The sequence below is a fragment of the Zootoca vivipara genome, chromosome 1 (genome assembly GCF_963506605.1).
Source record: "Zootoca vivipara chromosome 1, rZooViv1.1, whole genome shotgun sequence".
Lineage (NCBI taxonomy): Eukaryota > Metazoa > Chordata > Lepidosauria > Squamata > Lacertidae > Zootoca > Zootoca vivipara.
The window spans coordinates 48,923,644-48,941,612 of record NC_083276.1 but is presented as its reverse complement, the minus strand read 5'-3'; the positions used below and the strand labels follow the sequence as shown (position 1 = coordinate 48,941,612).

The 17,969-nt window shown below is 43.3% G+C and overlaps 1 protein-coding gene across 3 annotated transcripts in view; it reads right to left on the bottom strand.

Annotated features, from left to right (window-relative positions):
• Positions 1-1,343: 1,343 nt before the first annotated feature.
• Positions 1,344-17,969, bottom strand: part of SPI1 (Spi-1 proto-oncogene) — a 30,357-nt gene continuing 13,731 nt past the window's right edge. The window contains exons 2-5 of one of the 3 annotated variants that reach the window (XM_035114332.2): positions 14,841-14,934; positions 9,554-9,774; positions 6,377-6,530; positions 1,344-4,416 (exon numbers count right to left, since the gene is read on the bottom strand). In XM_035114332.2, the coding sequence (XP_034970223.1) occupies positions 4,100-4,416; positions 6,377-6,530; positions 9,554-9,774; positions 14,841-14,934 (786 nt within the window). In that variant the 3' untranslated portion in view covers positions 1,344-4,099. The remainder of the gene's footprint in view (positions 4,417-6,376; positions 6,531-9,553; positions 9,775-14,840; positions 14,935-17,969) is intronic. The other 2 variants (XM_035114342.2, XM_035114352.2) reach the window with 2 other exon arrangements.

Genomic DNA, 17,969 nt, shown 5'->3' with positions numbered 1-17,969 from the left:
TTGAGCCTTAATCTTTTGGGGCCTAGCTCAAATTTGTCAATTTCTTGCCACTCCCATTGCAGCAGGTGAGTTGCAGAGCCTAGTTGAGATCACCACCCCCAGGGCACAAGGGCCTCCTGCTATTACTCACAGGCCAGGTGGAACAGATGGAAGGGCCCAGTCCTGCTGCTCAGAGGTGATAAGAGTTGGCAATTGCTTGCTGTCTGTTAGACTTGGCTAGATATCCTATACAGTATTCTGGGCATTTAAGTATGGTGCTGCAGATCCCATGGTGCTACTTGGATCCTGTAAGTTCTCCCCCCCTTCGCCTAAACCAATAGCTTACCCAGGTGGTGGGGGTTACAACAATACTCCCAGGATCCCAGCAAATCATCTTTTTCTACCAGGTGCTGGGGCTAGTCTCAGAATTCCTGGCTAGAAGCTGATGCTAGCTTTATCATTTTTGCCACAGATTCCAAGCCTTTGTAGAAAGAGAGAATCCAGCAGAGTCTGGGCCTACCAGCCTCCACTGTACAGGTAGTCGTCTTCCCAAGGGTAAGTTTGTGGATTTGGTAGCAGGGGGAGGCAGCAGAGGTCAGTAACTTTGCTTCAAACCTTTTGCAAGAATTGCAGTTAAACACTCGCAAACAGGAGTGCCAACTTGAATAAAATATGAGGGGGGGCAGGTAAGCTGCACCACACACAATTGATCACATGATGCGATTGCACTGCACACACACCATTTGAATGGCAATGCCCATCAACTTGGGGGGGGCAGCCCCTTCAAATATTTTATTGTGGGGGAAGCCCCCTTGGCCCCTAGGAGTTGGCCCCTACACTTGCAGAAGTTTGAGAACTGTTGAGGCTGCAATCCTGTACATGCTTACCAGGAAGCAATCTGATGGAATTCAATGGGGCTCACTTCTGAATAATGTACAGTTTCCTTGGCATGAATTGACACTAGAAATTCAGCCGGAGTCCCTTATGAACCAAGGTAAGACACTTAAGTGCTAAGTATTAACAAAACTGCAGTTGTTAAGTGGCCATTGTTTCTTTGCAAAATAAGAGGATAGAGAAAGAACCAGAAACAGACACGGGGCACAGAGAAGCAGCTGTGACAGCAGAGAAGCCTTCTCTTCTTTTTTATGTGTCTTTGTGTTATGCAGGATCACAGAACCTAATCCCAAGTCAAACCACTGGTCAATCTAGCTCAGTGTTATATACGGTAGATATAGTTAAATAGATGGATAGATATAGTTTATTTTTGCATTTTCAATTCTACATACAGTAACAGAAAAAATAAAACCAAACTCAATAAAAACATAATTCCCCCTTGACTTCCCTCCCCCTCCCCTTTGTGGATTCTTATGTAACGTTTTCCCCTCTGCATCTCCTCCATAACTCTTATTGTTATAAATCCTTCGCCAAACCATCATTCAGATTTGGGCTACAAGTTTTCTGTCAAATCTACTAATGAATGTAATTGTTTACAATAATTTTTCAAATACATTATATACCTTCCCCATTCATTGAAATTTGATTCTTCTTGATTTCTGATTCTTCCTGTAAGTTTTGCCATTTCAGCATAGTTTGAGTAAAATTGAAAACAGGACAGACCCCTTCTCAGCCAAGGTGCTTTCCATGCTCAATACTCGTTCAGTGGTACCTCTGATTAAGAACTTAATTCGTTCCGGAGATCCGTTCTTAACCTGAAACTGTTCTTAACCTGAGGTACCACTTTAGCTAATGGGGCCTCCCGCTGCCGCTGCTGCGCAATTTCTGTTCTTATCCTGAGGTAAAGTTCTTAACCTGAGGTACTACTTCCAGGTTAGCGGAGTCTGTAACCCGAGGTGTTTGTAACCCGAGGTACCACTGTACAACTGTTCTGCTTGGGTGTCCACTGTTTCATGGTGGGAGGTTGAGGACCTCCCAGGCGCCCCAACAGGTCTAGGTTCTACCAGCTTCCACTGTTTACTTCATCAGCAGAGAAGGAGTTGGCTTTTTGTCCTTCAAGGGTCATTTATGTGGGTGTTGTTGTGCTATGTTGCAATTCTCTGGTAACGCTGTTTTACAGACTCTGTGTGGAGAAGCCCTGACTACATCAATTTTGTTTATGCCCATCTTAAAAGCTTGCAAATTGCATTCTGGTTACTTCTCAACGTTACCAACAGCAGGGTGCAAGGAAGTCCTTGCCTCGGTGTTAGATTCCAGCCTTTCTGTCACAGTTCCTTTATCTTGTGTGTGTTATGTCTGCAACTGAACGAGGCATTTGCCTTTTTTGGAAGAAGTTGATATTGCTGATTCATACATAACATGTACAGTAATCCATTATAACCCCAAGGTCTTCCTCAATAAGGCTGAAACATAATCATTTAATGGTTGTTTGTTCCAATGTGTGATATGGGAATTGTGAAAGTAATAGACACCTATGCTCTAAGACAGGCATCCCCAAACTTCGGCCCTCCAGATGTTTTGGACTACAATTCCCATGATCCCTGACCACTGGTCCTGTTAGCTAGGGATCATGGGAGTTGTAGGCCAAAACATCTGGAGGGCCGCAGTTTGGGGATGCCTGCTCTAAGAACACAGGAAGCACTTTGCTGGGGTGTTGCTTGTCCTTAGCATTTGTAAACTCTTTGATGTGTTGTTTCTCAAACAAGCTTCGCTCCATTTGGAATCCTTAAGTGGTTCCTAATTAATCTCTAGTCAAGGTGTGGGCACCTATGCACAGGGTAAAGACATCCCTGCCCCATCAACGCCCCCTGGTTTATACACAAACTGAAATAAATCTGACCCTAATGAAGCCATGCTGATGTGAACAGTTGGGAGAGAAAGGGCTGTGAAACATGCTGCTGGGGTGGGATGACAACTTCCCTGTGCTCTAAAGTAGCAATGCGAGAAATCAGGAATCCCTGAATATAGGAGAGTGGAATGTGTGTGTAAGGATAAAGAACTACTAGATCACAGGGACAGAGCTTTGATGAAACGGTTGCCAGTCTGGAAAAAATGCAGCTGCGTAAAACAAATGTAGACTGATAAATGCAGCAGGATAGAGCATGAGGCTCCTTTCACAGCTGTGGTGGAAACTCTAACCCATCTCAAATGTTCAGCCCTGCTACTGTTGTTGCTGCTCTGGCTTGTCATACTGTTCCCTTGCATGGTACAGTGGTGCAGCACATACAGCCTGAGGAGGGCTGGGTCTGTAGCATAAAGAAAACCCCAGGTACAAACCTTGCACTGGTCTATGTTCTTATGTATCTTTCCCTATGTTCTTTCATTGCTATGGTATTCTTACTGGGAATCCCTTTTCCTCTACAGTTTTTTTAAAGGGAAAAAAGTGAGAATATGAGAGTTAAACCAACACTTTAGCAATCTGAAGATTGCCACCGATGAGTCATATATCAGGAAACTGTGAAAATAAAAACCTGAAATCATCGTATATATTGTTCTAAGTAAATGAATAATTCCACATTACAATTTAACCATTTTTTACTTGAATGATTAATAATAAATTTGGGCTACGGATATGCACCATTACAGATTAATTAATAATAAGTCTGTGTTGTGGATAGATACTCAATGATTGTAAGACTTACTCATGAGCCATTGCAGATTAATTCAGGAAATAACGCTTTTCTTAAACCTGATTTTATTAAATATTTACATGTTATTAATATTTGCACAGTAAGATATTTCCAAGATCTGCAAACTTCTCTCTAGCCATGGAGAACTATAGCAGAGCCTGTATTAATGCTAGTTTTAAGCTGTAAGCTAAGGCAGAGTCTTTGAAGGTGACATGTGACTTGCCTGTGAAGGACAAAAAACTTCGTCAGCTGCAAATTTTAATTACAGCACAATGAAATATTTTCTGAAAATAATATATCTATACATTCCCTTAAAGAAAGAAAATCCCTGCGGTGTCCAACCTGTTGTGTTTGGGTTCTGTAGGAGTTTCAAAGCTGAAGAAGGGAATTCGTACCAGAAACACTGTTGAAATTTCGCTTCATTGAGATAGAGATGAGGGCTTTGGAAGCATAGTAATGTGTTTGGCAACCTCCGCTGCTAAGTCCAACTCATGTGTCTTTATTATCTGGCTTTTCATTATTCCTGGGTCTCTCCTTCAAAGACTATAGTGCTTCCTATCCATACCACTCCTTCCCATCACCTCTCCACTAAACTGATAGGTCAACTTCTTCTTGACCTTCTTGACCTCCCCAGTCTTGCCGTAGTTTCTCAGTGCCCGTGCCATCTTCTGGTAGGTCATTTTCTTGCGGTTGCCTTTCTGAATGCCCCAGCGGTGAGCCAGTGCTTCTTTGTGCTTGGAGGAGAACTGGAAAGTGCCCTTATCCTTATCCACCCACCAGATGCTATCTTTCATATCTCCACTTCGAAGCAGGTCAAGAAGAAACTGGTACAGTCGGATTTTCTTTTTACTGCCTGTAGGAAAAGTAAGCAGTGTTTGAAGACTGAAAAGGAGCCAAAACTTCACATCTGTTAAAGAAGATTCCTATTTGTGGCTGCTGCTATCCCCCCACCCCTAGCCCAGAACAATGCTAGATTCAGAGCACTGGAAGAGGCTGCAAAATGGTGGCCAAACTGCCATCATAGTGGCTGCTGATTCCACTTGCAGCAGTGCACAAACACAAAAACTTACAAAAAAATGAATGGCACAGTATTACTGTCACTGTTGAATGGTGAACCCCCACCCCCCAAGAAAAAATTAAAGAAATTCTCTTCATGCTGGGGTAATTCAGTTAAACGATTCTCCCCAATTTCTCTCCTCACAAATGAGGTGGAGAATTTTGAGAGGCAAATTGCACACAGCTCTAGTGAGGACCTTAGAAACTGCTTTATATCAAATTAGACAATTTGTTGAAGTATTGTATAAAATGACTAGTCCTACAGAGGGATGCCAGGAATGAACCTGATAATTTTTGCATGTGCAGCAAGGGATGGCAAGGGAGTTACTCAAGAAAACAGGAGGTTTCAGTATGGATGAGTTGGAAGAAGGAAGTATGGTCATTGGTAGGCTAGAGAAGGAAACAAGGACAGAAAGGTAAAATGGGGCGAGGTGTTGAATAGGGATGGTAGGGAATTTTGCAATAATCAAACAGGGACACAAGCTCTGCAGCAGTTCGCTCACTTACCAGGCAACCCGGTTGTTTTTCACACACACACACACACACACACACACACTCTAATGGAATGAACAATGCTGCTTCCTTAAAACCTTGACATATTGAACAATGATTTCTTAAACTAATGTTACTCTCTTTATTGCCATTGTTTTGGATGTGCAATTCAGATAAGTTGAAGTGGATTTCCCATTGAACTCTATTTTTTTGAGGTGACAATGGTAGCCATTAACATTCATTGTTATATTTCTTACCCTGTCTCCCTACTTTAAAAGTTCCGCATTGCATCGTTGTGTGTGGGAATGCTTGGGCAGCAAGTTAAAGTAGTAACATTGAATGGGAGTAGTTTTATAAACACATATGCATTCTTTTAAAAAATAAATGATTATTCTCTGAGCTTCTCCAAGTAAGTCTCATACATTGCTGCACAAAAGCTATGTCAGTTTCACTATTGCAAAATGCTAAGGAAAAATCCACCATCCAGCTTCTGCAACATGGAGGGAGACGTTACCCCATCTGTGTACTTTGTGTTCTTCCTTTCATCATCATCAATGAACATCCTGTACCAGACTCACACATGCACTGGCGGAGGAAGAGGTGGGCGGGGGAGCGCACCGCCCCCGGCAGCATGATCCGGGTGGGGCACCCCCCTGCCCAGCCCCGCCCCCGCCTGCTCTCTACCGCTCCCCAGTGCTGGAGCATAAAGCTCTGCCACTGCACACATGCCATAATCCAAAATATAGGTCAGTTTAAAATGCTGCTTTCTTTGCATTTTGCAGCAATTGCCTTGCCATCTTTTCTTCTGCGTGAAGGGAAGGGAAGTTGATAGAGATTTGTTGCTGTGTAACAATGCCCATCCCTGTCAGGGATGTCTTGCTAGTGATCTCTGTCATTTACATGCTGGCAATGTTTTTAAATCTTTAGATTTGTTTCCCACCCCAAGTAAATAAGGCTTAAAGTAAAACTGCCGGGGGTGGGGGATGGGGTGGCTGCTTGATGACGGGCAAGCAATAGCAGTAGCAGTATTGTAAATAGTGAAAAATATAGGGATATAATGATATCCATTATGTAAAAGGGGATCATGCTACTGTCAAGAGAATAACAAATAATAACATTATTTTTGCAAATCACCATGCCAGGCTGGGATGCTCCAAATTTGATGGAATGTGAACCACAACAGACCAAGTTAGAGTAATGATAAATCAACCAAAAGATTAATTGGTACACAACTGTGAGTTGCATCCCTAGTGCTGAACACCTACCTGCTTCTCCACTTATAATCCCAGGGCCAGGTTCCCTAACATCAGTCTCTCCATCTGATACTTCCAGTGGTGGACTCTGTCGGTCTAGATCTTCATCATCAGAACTACGGTGGTGAGAGGGATACACGCACAAGGTACGAGGCACAAATGTAACCTGTCAGAAGCAAAAAAAAAAGTATTGGGGATAAAGGAGTGTGGTAGGAATGGAAAATACTCCAAGTAAAGAAGGTGGGTGTCACGGCAAGAGTGACACGGGAAATTAAAGAACTCTCAATCAATCACATTTAAGTTCTTTCTTTTCATTAACATGCTCAGGATCCATACAAACACTACTACTACTACTAATAATAATAATAATAATAATAAAAGTTATTATTTATACGCCACCCATCTGGCTGGGTTTCCCCAGCCACTCTGGGCAGCTTCCAACAAAATATAATACAAAAAGGGTCTTGTAGCACTGTAAGCATGCTTTGACCTCTCTTCCTAGTGTAGATGTGGCCTTTTCTTACAAACATCTCATGAGCAGTTACAGAAAGATGTCATTTTGATTGGTGTGCCAACTCGCAGGTGCATTTACCTGCAAAAAAGGCACAGTAGTGTTCGCTGGGGGAAAGAGAGAGAGAGAACTGTTTCATTTGTCCATAAAAGCAAATGCCTGATCCTTGTCTTTGGCCATATGTACAAGAAATATGTCACAAGTGTGTTTGGAACAAAGAGGGACAGAAAGGGCACCTTGAAAGATAAGATAAGTAATGGAACTTTGCCCACGACTTCGGTTGCCCAGTAGGTCAGGCACTGGACACCTGATGTTTTTCTGTTGATGTTATTCCGAAATGCCTCAGTAAAGAATGTGCAATTGTGTTGCTTCAGGGGCACAGCGGCAAGCGGTTAATGACTTGGCAAATTGTCTGGAGATGAGTAAGGTTGGAAGGGCTGGGATTGGGTAACTGTGTGTGCACATTTCCTGCCAAATATTCAAGGGTAAAACTACTGACCTTATCCACTGAGTCACACTGAGCACCTTATAGTTAAACAAAACTGCAGCCTTAGAGATGGGGTGTGTGTTTGTGTAGTAGAGAGGCAAGGGAAGTTGAGAGTTTCATGCATTTTTGTAAGTTATAATAATAATAATAATAATAATAATAATAATAATAATAATAATAAATAAAAAATATCTCTCTGCCAAGAGGGAAGACAACGTTGCCTGTGAAATTTTGCCCCTCATGCAGCCAGCCTGTCTCTTTCCCTTCTAGCATCATTTACTGAGGTGATAGCAAGTGGAAAATTAATTTTCAAGAGGTTTCAATTAAAGCTATTGTGGGTTTCACATCTGGGCTGAGTAGCAGCAAGATAATGTAACTGTTTCACTGTGCCATGTGAGTACCATGTTTGTTTTCCCTCAGAAAGAACTGCAGAGCTGCTTTCCTATGAAAGCTCTTAGAGCAGGCATCCCCAAACTGCGGCCCTCCAGATGTTTTTGCCTACAAATCCCATGATCCCTAGCTGACAGGACCAGTGGTTGGGGAAGATGGGAATTGTAGTCCAAAACATCTGGAGGGCCGAAGTTTGGGGATGCCTGTCTTGGAGGCAATGAAAATGTATTCCTTCACCAGCAATGCCAAGTGGGAAGGAGTGCAGATAAAGTTAGTGTGATGCCCTAAGGCACAAGAGGATCCAGTGAGTGTGGAGTTAAGAAACTCTGTTTTAATTTGTAATATTTATACACAAACATACAGCCAGTTTCTGAGGGCCTACAGGTTATTTTACTATATATTTTGTAAAATGTATATACGACTACATTGCCAAAAAGACAACGCCCCTCAAAGTGGTTGAAACCTTGAAGTGGTTATGTTACATTACGTTACGTTACGTCATGAGGGATCCTAGGTAGGTGGGTGCATGGGGGATTTCCTTCAAGACTGCATCGCACAAGGAAAGGATGTTTAACTCTGTCCTGCCTAACTGCTCTTCTTGTGTGCTCATATTATTTATTTATTTATTTATTTATTTATTTATTTATTTATTTATTTATTAGGTTTCTACTCCCCTTTTTTCTTTTTTAAATCAATTCATGTTCCAAAACTATTAGTGCCTTTCCTCTTTTGGGTGAGCTGGTGTTTTTTGCCATGGAAATGAAACTCCCATCTCTACAACAGAGTAGCCATAACAGTTTGGATACACCCAATAGTGGCCACGGAATCCAGCTGCTCTCTGAGTCACCATGTAGGCAAAACCAGGGCTTTTTTTCCTGGGGGGGACACAGGGGTGTGCATACCCCTAAACATTTTGTGAATCTAACTTTGGACTCATTGAGGGGCAGTATTTCAATATGACTAGGAAAATGAGAGTACCCCTAAACATTTTTAAAGGAAAAAAGCACTGGGCAAAACAGTGCTTTGCAGGCCTACTAAGGCTGGGTAGGAGGGGAAGCTTAGCGGTGTGTGGGATTTGGATTGGATAAAAGAAATGTCATGCAACTCCTTTCATCTTGTCATTTCCCCATAAGGAACCAATGGGTACTTCCCTTCTGGAGCTAATAGCACCTTTAGGGGGGTGATTATTGTTGGTACAACAGCAAGGAAGAAAGGAATTATTAAAACTTCTATGCCCTAGAGCAGGCATGGCCAAACTTGGCCCTCCAGCTGTTTTGGGACTACAGCTCCCATCATCCCTAGCTAACAGGACTGGTGGTCAGGGATGATGAGAATTGTAGTTCCAAAACAGCTGTAGGAGGGCCAAGTTTGGCCATGCCTGCCCTTGAGTCTGGGTCCTAATGTCCTTATGCCTACTGTTTCTAGTAATAAAAAAAAGAATGCAACTTCAAGTGCTGCATTTAATTTGGCTCTTGAAGTGACAGCTTGTATTGTGTTGTTGCTAAAGTCAAGGGAAGGCTACAGACTATCACAGGCAACATCTAGCTCAACCCTCATTTGGTATCCCTGTTCATCTATGTCAGTATCATGGTTTGATTGAACAGCAACAGTTTCCACTGTGGATCAGATTTTCCATAACTTTTCGAAAGATTTATACGATCTGAAGAGAAACCAGATTTTCCATAACTTTTCGTGCCAGGGTCTCTTCTCCCTCATACTGCAACCTGATGGTCAGAAAAGAAAAGAAATAAAAGCGACAAGGCATTTCTACAGAGGTACATAACTGGGTTTTTGGTTGTACCTGATGGTTGTGGTTGATCCCAAAGTGTGTGGCAGGGATCCCAGAGTCTAGAACATGCATCTGTTCAATCTCCATATGCCGGTACAGCTGCTGCAACTGAGGTGGCTGAACGCTTTGGAGCTCTGCAAAGTGGTTGTCCCCAAAGGTCTCAAACTCCGGGTGCAGGTGATGGGGGTGATATTCCCAGCAGTGGTCTGATGGACATAAAAACAATTCACCTGCTAAACACAGAAGCAAGTCATTCAGTTCTCTGTTTATGAACAGTACCAAGGAGCAACTCTTTCCAGTATCGTTCAACATTGATCTTGTTTCCAGACAAACACATGGAATTTGAACTGGATCTTGTTATCTGGGGCAGGATTTAGGTTTCTGCAGATCTCAACAGGTTTGAAACACAAACTCAGAGCAGTGAGTCATTTGTGCGTGTGCGACTCACTGTTGGCAGTGAACAACAGCACTGCAATCATCAGCAGGCAGCTGTGAGCTGCTCACCACTTAAAATTCCCCACAGAGGCCTGATAAAGTGCCACTCCGGAGCATTGTTGGACATTTAAAAGGCAGTGGGCTCACCAGCGTCCTCCACTGGATCAAACCTTGTTTGGTAGGCCCAAGCAAGTACAGGGAGCAGCACCACAGGCACTCAGTGCCTGGATCTCAGTTTTGATCCAGCAATTTGGAATGCACTGTATTGTGTATATGGATGACATCCCTCTTTTTCATCCAGCTCAGGCCAGGTGCTAATTCAGTTCTTGCCCATGGTAATGGATTAAAAGGTAAAGGGCCCCCTGACCATCAGGTCCAGTCGTGTCCGACTCTGGGGTTGCGGCGCTCATCTCGCTCTATAGGCCGAGGGAGCCGGCGTTTGTCCGCAGACAGCTTCCGGGTCATGTGGCCAGCATGACAAAGCTGCTTCTGGCGAACCAGAGCAGCGCACGGAAACGCCGTTTACCTTCCCGCCGGAGCGGTCCCTATTTATCTACTTGCACTTTGACATGCTTTCGAACTGCTAGGTTGGCAGGAGCTGGGACCGAGCAACGGGAGCTCACCCCATTGCAGGGATTCGAACCACCGACCTTCTGATCAGCAAGTCCTAGACTCTGTGGTTTAACCCACAGCGCCACCTGGGTCCCTATGGTAATGGATTGGGTGATGGCAAAACCAAGTAAATGTATAGGTGCCATAGCTGTGTGATCTGGCTGGCTGGCTGGGTAGTGTACTGTACAACATATTAGAGGGGGTTTCATGTTTAAGGAAGGAGTTTCATAGTATGGAGCTGCTTGTTTACCCATCTTGGTCCCTAGAGACACAAGAAGGCCCAGAACATTTTCTGTTGGCTTAGGGTGGTATGCCAATTATAGACCAATCTAGACCACTAGTGGGCGCTTCAGGACTCCAGGTGGGCGGTAGGGGGTTCTACACCACAAGTTGTTTCCTCCTTCCATCGAGCACTGGTGGGCAGTAAGGAAATTTTACCATCAAGAAAGCTGCATTAGTGGGTGGTAGGTATAAAAAGGTTGACTACCCCTAATCCAGACAGAGAGAGCCTGGTTTCAGTGAGCCATGACCTTGTAACCTTCTGGTTGGAGTTATTCACTTTGACTGCTTTTGAAAATGGTACAGAAACTTGAGTTGGTACACAATGTGGCTGCAAGCATGCTAACAGCTCAGTGTTAGAAACATGTTCTGCCAGTACTTCATTATCTTTGCTGGATCCTGATTCATTTCCAAACCCAACTGAAAGTTCTGGTTCTTTCCCAGCCCTCCAGTCATGAGATCCTTCCAACTGGAGATGTTAGGGACTGAATCTGGAACTCCCTGTGCATGCAAAAGTGTTTTGCTACTAAGCTATGACACTTCACTCCTACACATTCTTTGCAATTCTCAAATGTTCAGTGGCGGTGGTTCAGGGCCATCTTGAGCGGGTCGGGCGCCTGGCGCCGTGGTGCGCGGATCGCTCCGGCGCCCCTGCCCCGCCCCGTTTCTTCCCGCGGCTGGTGGGCGGCCGCAGCGCGGTTTCCACGCGGCATCGCTGTGCAGCGCCCCCCTGCCGACCCGGCGCCATGGCGCCCCACGCCACCCAGCCTACCCCTAGAGCCGCCCCTGCAGTGGTTGTCTGTTTTCCCTTGCTTCCAGCTCCAGGGGTGCCAACTTGAATAAAATATTGTGGGGCCCAGGTAAGCCATGCCCTACATAATCGATCACATGATGCAGTACACACACACACACACACACACACACACTTTTAATGGGAATGCCCATCATCCCAGCCCCCTCAAATATTTTATTGTGGGGGCTGAAGCCCCTATGGCCCCTAGGAGTTGGCTCCTATGTCCAGCTCTAAAGATGGTGTGGGGGAAGGGTGAAGTTTTAGTTTGTTTGTTCTCCAGTGAAATATCCATACGAGTTGGGTGGCTTTTAAATGCCAGAGTCATTCTGAGAAATGTCATGTGAAATGAAAGAGGATGTGAGAGAATTGTTTGCTGTAGAGACATGGAAAGTGTTTGTCTAATGTAGTGAAAGGTTAAAGGAAGGACAAGACCCACTTCCCCTATCTCTACCCATTGGGTAGAGTGGTGGTATATTTGCTCCCCACTTCAGCTGTGTATACACTGTACGTTTGAAGCCCATTCTTCCCCTCAAAGAATTCTGGGCAGTGTAGTTTACCCCTCAGAGAACTGAAATTCCCAGCAAACCTTAACAAGCTGCAGTGCCCAGAATTCTTTTAGGGAAATGATGTGTTCTGAATGTGCTTCAAAGGTACAGCAACATAGAAAATGTTTAGGGAAGCTTTTAATGTTTAATAGATTATTGTCTTTTAATATTATGTCGGAAGCCACCCAGAGTGGCTTGGGGAAACCCAGCCAGATGGGCAGGGTATAAATAATAAATTATTGTTATTATTCCACATGGGAGGACTTTTACATGTTTCTGTCTTTTATTAAATATTAGCTACTAGCTACCCATAAATCATCCATATTTCACTCTTGATTTCATCAAACTTTAACACAGGATTTTTACAAAACAATCTGAAATCAAAATGTGACTGTTGTCAGGTATGAGCGGCAAAATTCTTTGTGGCCTGCCCCTCCCTCTTTCTAGGTGACTGCTACATGTGGGGTGTTTCTGTAACCCACTTCCTTCCTTCCTTCTTTGGAACTTCAAACAAAAGTTTGTCAGATTTTCATATTGACAGTAGTAACAAGACTTAACCCAAGAGGAGAGACTGAAGGATACAGAAAGTGGGAAGAGAAAGAACAACAACAAAAGAGAGAAATACAAATTAGCATGGACCTTTCTCTTTTCTCTTTCTTCAAAGAAGTCTAGCTCCTCTGCGTATATCATAGTTATTTGACAAGAGAACAGCTCAGGTGCCCTGTGTTAATTAACAGGGCAACTGTTATGGGCAGAGGAGATTGGAGTTGGTGTGTGTGTGCACGCGTCCCTCAGAAGCTTTGCTACCGTAAGTGGCAGTATATAAATCTCGCCTCTTAAGCAGGGCAAAATATTTTACACAAGCAGTGTTTGGGGACATTTTACTACCCTAAGCCAAATGAAATACATCTCAGAACAGTAAAATGTCTCAGAACAAACCCACATGTATGGTGGCAGAATACATTAAGTTTGTTTGAGAATTCCCATCAAATGCTTTTCTATACTTTCCATTGGCTGTGGTTGGGGTGGGGTGGGGAGCACTCCAGTGACAAAAATCAGTAGGTTTCTTGGGATTTGTTTTTGTCCCAGGCACCTTTGTGTCTTTCAGAAAAATCTGAAATCTGGGCACTCATATTTGTTTATCTGGGTCAGGGTGTGTTTTGTTGTTAGTTTGTTTTGCCAAGAACAAAATTATATTACCTTGGATGAAAAAGCAGCCTAAATACAAAACTCAGGGTAGGTTTTTTTTTGTTTTGTTTTTGGTCCTACAGAAAGAAAACTGCAAATGACAAGTGACTGACCCTGACATTTGGGGACATTCTTTACTGGCATGTAGTTGTCCCTTGTCCCCTAAGAGAGCTACTTTATTGTAGAATACCTTCTGTGCAAATATTAAAATGAAAAGTGTTCCTGAGGCAGGCTTTTATTCCATGCACTTAAGAAGGTTCATATATTCATGTGCCTGTACACATCAGTCTTATGGGCTAGCTGGATACCAAGGAGTGGTGGGAGGCACCAGCTGGGGAACCCCCAAGGGAACCCCCAGGGAAAGAAGGCTTAGATCTAGAAAACTGGTTGTGGGACAATGATGAGTGGTTAGAAGGAGAAGACTGGAAGGAGGAGGTGTCAGAAGCTGAAGGGGCAACAGGGTTTAGTGAGCAGGAAGAGTCTGTGGCAGAGAGCAGTGCAGGCTCAGAGGCAGAAGAGGATGAGGGCCAAGAGGCAGCAATGAGGCAGCTGCTAAAGAAGCCAGAGAGTCTCCCCCTCTTGCCTCAACAAGCTCCTCTTCCCCTTGGTGTCCTACAACATGCAGAGAAATGAGAAGAGATTGGTTGTACACAGTCGCAGTTTATTACTGCTTGGGGAAAATGCTGGAGAGGAGGAGACTTAGGCAGCTATGGGAAGGCCATGCCTGCAATACATCTAGACTGCGTGGACTAGGAAAAAAATAAGTACTTGGACTCCATGGAGTCTAGAATAAAATTTTGTGTGTAAGCGGCTTTCATCAGACTTCAGAATGTTGTTCTAACAATTTCAGAGTTGCCTTTACAGCAGACATCCCCAAACTCGGCCCTCCAGGTGTTTTAGGACTACAATTCTCATCATCCCTGACCACTGGCCCTGTTAGCTAGGGATGATGGGAGTTGTTGTCCCAAAAAATCTGGCAGGTCAAGTTTGGAGATGCCTGCTTTACAGCAAACAATCTCTTGTCACCAATATATTGTGTTGTGGGAGCTGCAATGAAAATAAGCAAACAATCTAGTTTATCGTCTATGACTGGAGCAGGAAACATTTGACTCCCTAGACATTGCTGATCTATTCCTAGTCATTGAACTTGCTAACTGGGGTTGATGAGAGTTGTACTTTTGCAACAACATCTGGAGGACTAAAGATTCCCTGCACCTGGTCTATGAGGTGATGGTGTAACAGTTAACTACTTCCTGAAAGTTACTTGTGTTATTTAATGTAATCCAGGTGGTCTGGAATTGCTTTAACTCAGTGGCAGTGCTAGCATAAAGCATATGAAACATCATTACTGGAAAAATGTGTTTAATAGACAAGACACATCATTCCTCCTCCAAATGTCCCAAAACCCATCACTCTAGTCTTCCCAGAGGCCTTACAACTCACTTACCGCCATGACTATCTGCATCACTGTTCAGATACTGGTAACTGTCATGGGACTGCCTGTAGATGTCTGACTCATAGGATATCAGATCTTCAGAGGGCTGCAAGAGGGAGGAATTGTTAGACATGAGCATTCAAAGACCAACATTATGTCCTCTGCCTGTCAAAAAGGATAGAATTGGGGAAGATCAAAACATTGCAGATATGTATGTCGGCTGGAACAATACATATCAGCATGAATGGTGGAGAAAGTATTGAAGCAGTGTTTGGAAAGCATTAAAACATTATCTCTCCGATGTGGTTACACCTTAGAATAGTTGAGAGCCTTAGCTGGGGCATATCAGCAATTTTGAGGGATCCAGGGCAAGAGTTGTATTGGTAGGAGGAAATACAGTAGGGGGCAGAATATGTATCATCACCACAATCAGAGGGGTATAACAGTACAAACTATAACATCATTAGAGAGATTACAGAATCCAAGCTAAAATTAAAAAGTAGTTTGGTATTATAGATGCAGGGGGTTAATAAGTAAATCTGACCATGGAAGTATATTGGGGGATTGTCCCAACCCAGTTTTGACAGAGCATCTGTAGATCTCCTTATTCTTATCTCAATAGAACACAACAGCAAAAGGCTTGTGTATCTTTCACTTCATGGAAATAGGACATTCTTAGAAACATAGGATTCAAACAGGCTTTCAACTTTTGGGGAAACATTTTTGAGTTGGCAAAGAATCAAAAAGAATGGTTGAATGAAACCATTTCATTTTCTGCATTTGAAAATTTGATCCTTCATTCAGTCAGTGCATTTAATTTCTCTGAGTATTTTGAAATTTGGCCCTGGTGTTTCTGTAGACAGCTAATTGTCAAAGTACTGTATTTTGAAGATGGCCCCGTGTATATGACGCCCCATAAATTTTTGACTTTTTTGGGGGGGATCTAGTCTTATACATGGAAAAATACGGTATGTGTTTTCTGGGACTTTCTGCCCAGTAAGACACAATTCCCGAACCGTATTTGGTTTTGTAATATGATTTATGTTCGTAACTACCACAAAATTTAAAACAACAGCAGAACCCCAATTGTGTTTTAGCTCTTCTGTGATTCTCTTTTTAATGCTCCAATTCTCTTTCCACTTTTAATATTGCAATATCTTGTCAATGCAAAATTGGCATGGACTTTGTTCAGAATTCAACAAAGATTTTGAAATAACCCAACAGTATTACTGTTCAGGTGCTTGGCAATGGAAAACCGTGCTTTATTGAGCAATTTTAATAGAGCTGCAAAATTAGTCTAAACTAAAAGTTAGAAGCTGAATGCAGAAATGTAGCATTTTTCAATAGTTACAGAGAGGTTTGGAATATTGTGGATATTATGAAACTGATTTCTATATTTACCTGCTACAAGTTTTTTTAAGGACATTTTTTACTGATCTGGAAACACTGTAGCTTTCAAATTATGAAAACAAGAATAGCATACAACTGCCCACATTGGGTATACAGCAGAAATCTTCAGTTTATGGCTTTAGCTCTCACCAGAATTAATAGTAGATAAATAGATTTGGTATTATGTATGCAATGAGTAACAGTGTATACTATGTGTCTGTATAGCAGTTTGGTTACACCGATGTTAGGTAAAGGTAAAGGGACCCCTGACCATTAGGTCCAGTTGTGACCGACTCTGGGGTTGCGGTGCTCATCTCGCATTATTAGCCGAGGGAGCTAGTGTACATCTTCCAGGTCATTTGGCCAGCATGACTAAGCCACTTCTGGCAAACCACTTCTGGCGAACCAGAGCAGCACACAGAAACGCCATTTACCTTCCCGCTGTAGTGGTACCTATTTATCTATTTGTACTTTAACATGCTTTCGAACTGCTAGGTTGGCAGGAGCTGGGACCGAGCAACGGGAGCTCACCCTGTTGCAGGGATTTGAACCGCCGACCTTCTGATCGGCAAGCCCTAGGCTCTGTGGTTTAACCCACAGCGCCACCTACGTACACCCATGTTAGAGCTCTTTAATGTTGCTGAGGCATTGCTTTTCTGAAATTGAGATTGAAATTAAAATGGAGGCCCTGCAAAACACTTTGAATGAAGTTTTATTATCCAGCAGTGACTTTATCCATGCCCCCAAACCCTCTATTATGTTTGCTCACTTCTAAATTCCATTCAGCCAAAGAATGTCATGCTCACACTAGATGCCTCCTCTTATGATGTAGAGACAGAATATCTCCCAAGAGCAATAGCATCTCAAGAGGCAGACAGAGGTCTTCACAGTAATGAGAAGTGCTCAGTTGAAAGACTCATTGCCCAGTATACCTGAAGGAGCGTCTCCACCCCCATCGTTCTGCCCAGACACTGAGGTCCAGTGCCAAGGGCCTTCTAGCGGTTCCCTCACTGCGAGAAACAAAGCTACAGGGAACCAGGCAGAGGGCCTTCTCGGTAGTGGCGCCCGCCCTGTGGAACGCCCTCCCATCAAATGTCAAAGAGATAAACAACTACCTGACATTTAGAAAACATCTGAAGGGAGCCCTGTTTCGGGAAGTTTTTAATGTGTGACATTTTAATGTATTTTGATCTTTGTTGGAAGCTGCCCAGAGTGGCTGGGGAAACCCAGCCTGATGAGCGGGGTACAAATAATAAATTATTATTATTATTATTATTATTATTATTATTATTATTATTATGAGTAAAAGGCTACTCAAGGGTAGGGCCCTCCTCATAAGGAGGGCTTTCTGCAGAAACCTTGGGCTTTAGCTGGGCTCTGGGTTGGGCTCTGTCTTAAAAGCCTCAATACAAGTCTTGGGATTCAGCTACAGCAAAGAAAAAGCGCTTTATATGCGTTGTTTATGTATTCTAACACTGTGACACCAGATGGCGCTGTGGAGTTCCATTTTTGCTAACCCGATTCCTCAAAGTTTGTAACGTGTTTAACTGAAAGGCTTCTTTGATGTGTCTAGATCCAGCATTTAAGTAAGCTGGAACATTGTATTCCCATCAGCCCTGTGCCTTCCTCTTGGACACTTAACTTGGCCTACTGTTTATGGGCCATTGATTGAACTACTACCTCTGTGTGACCAGACTGTGAACTGGCTCTTGACTTTGCTTGCACTGCTTGCTGTATATTCAGTCTGGACTG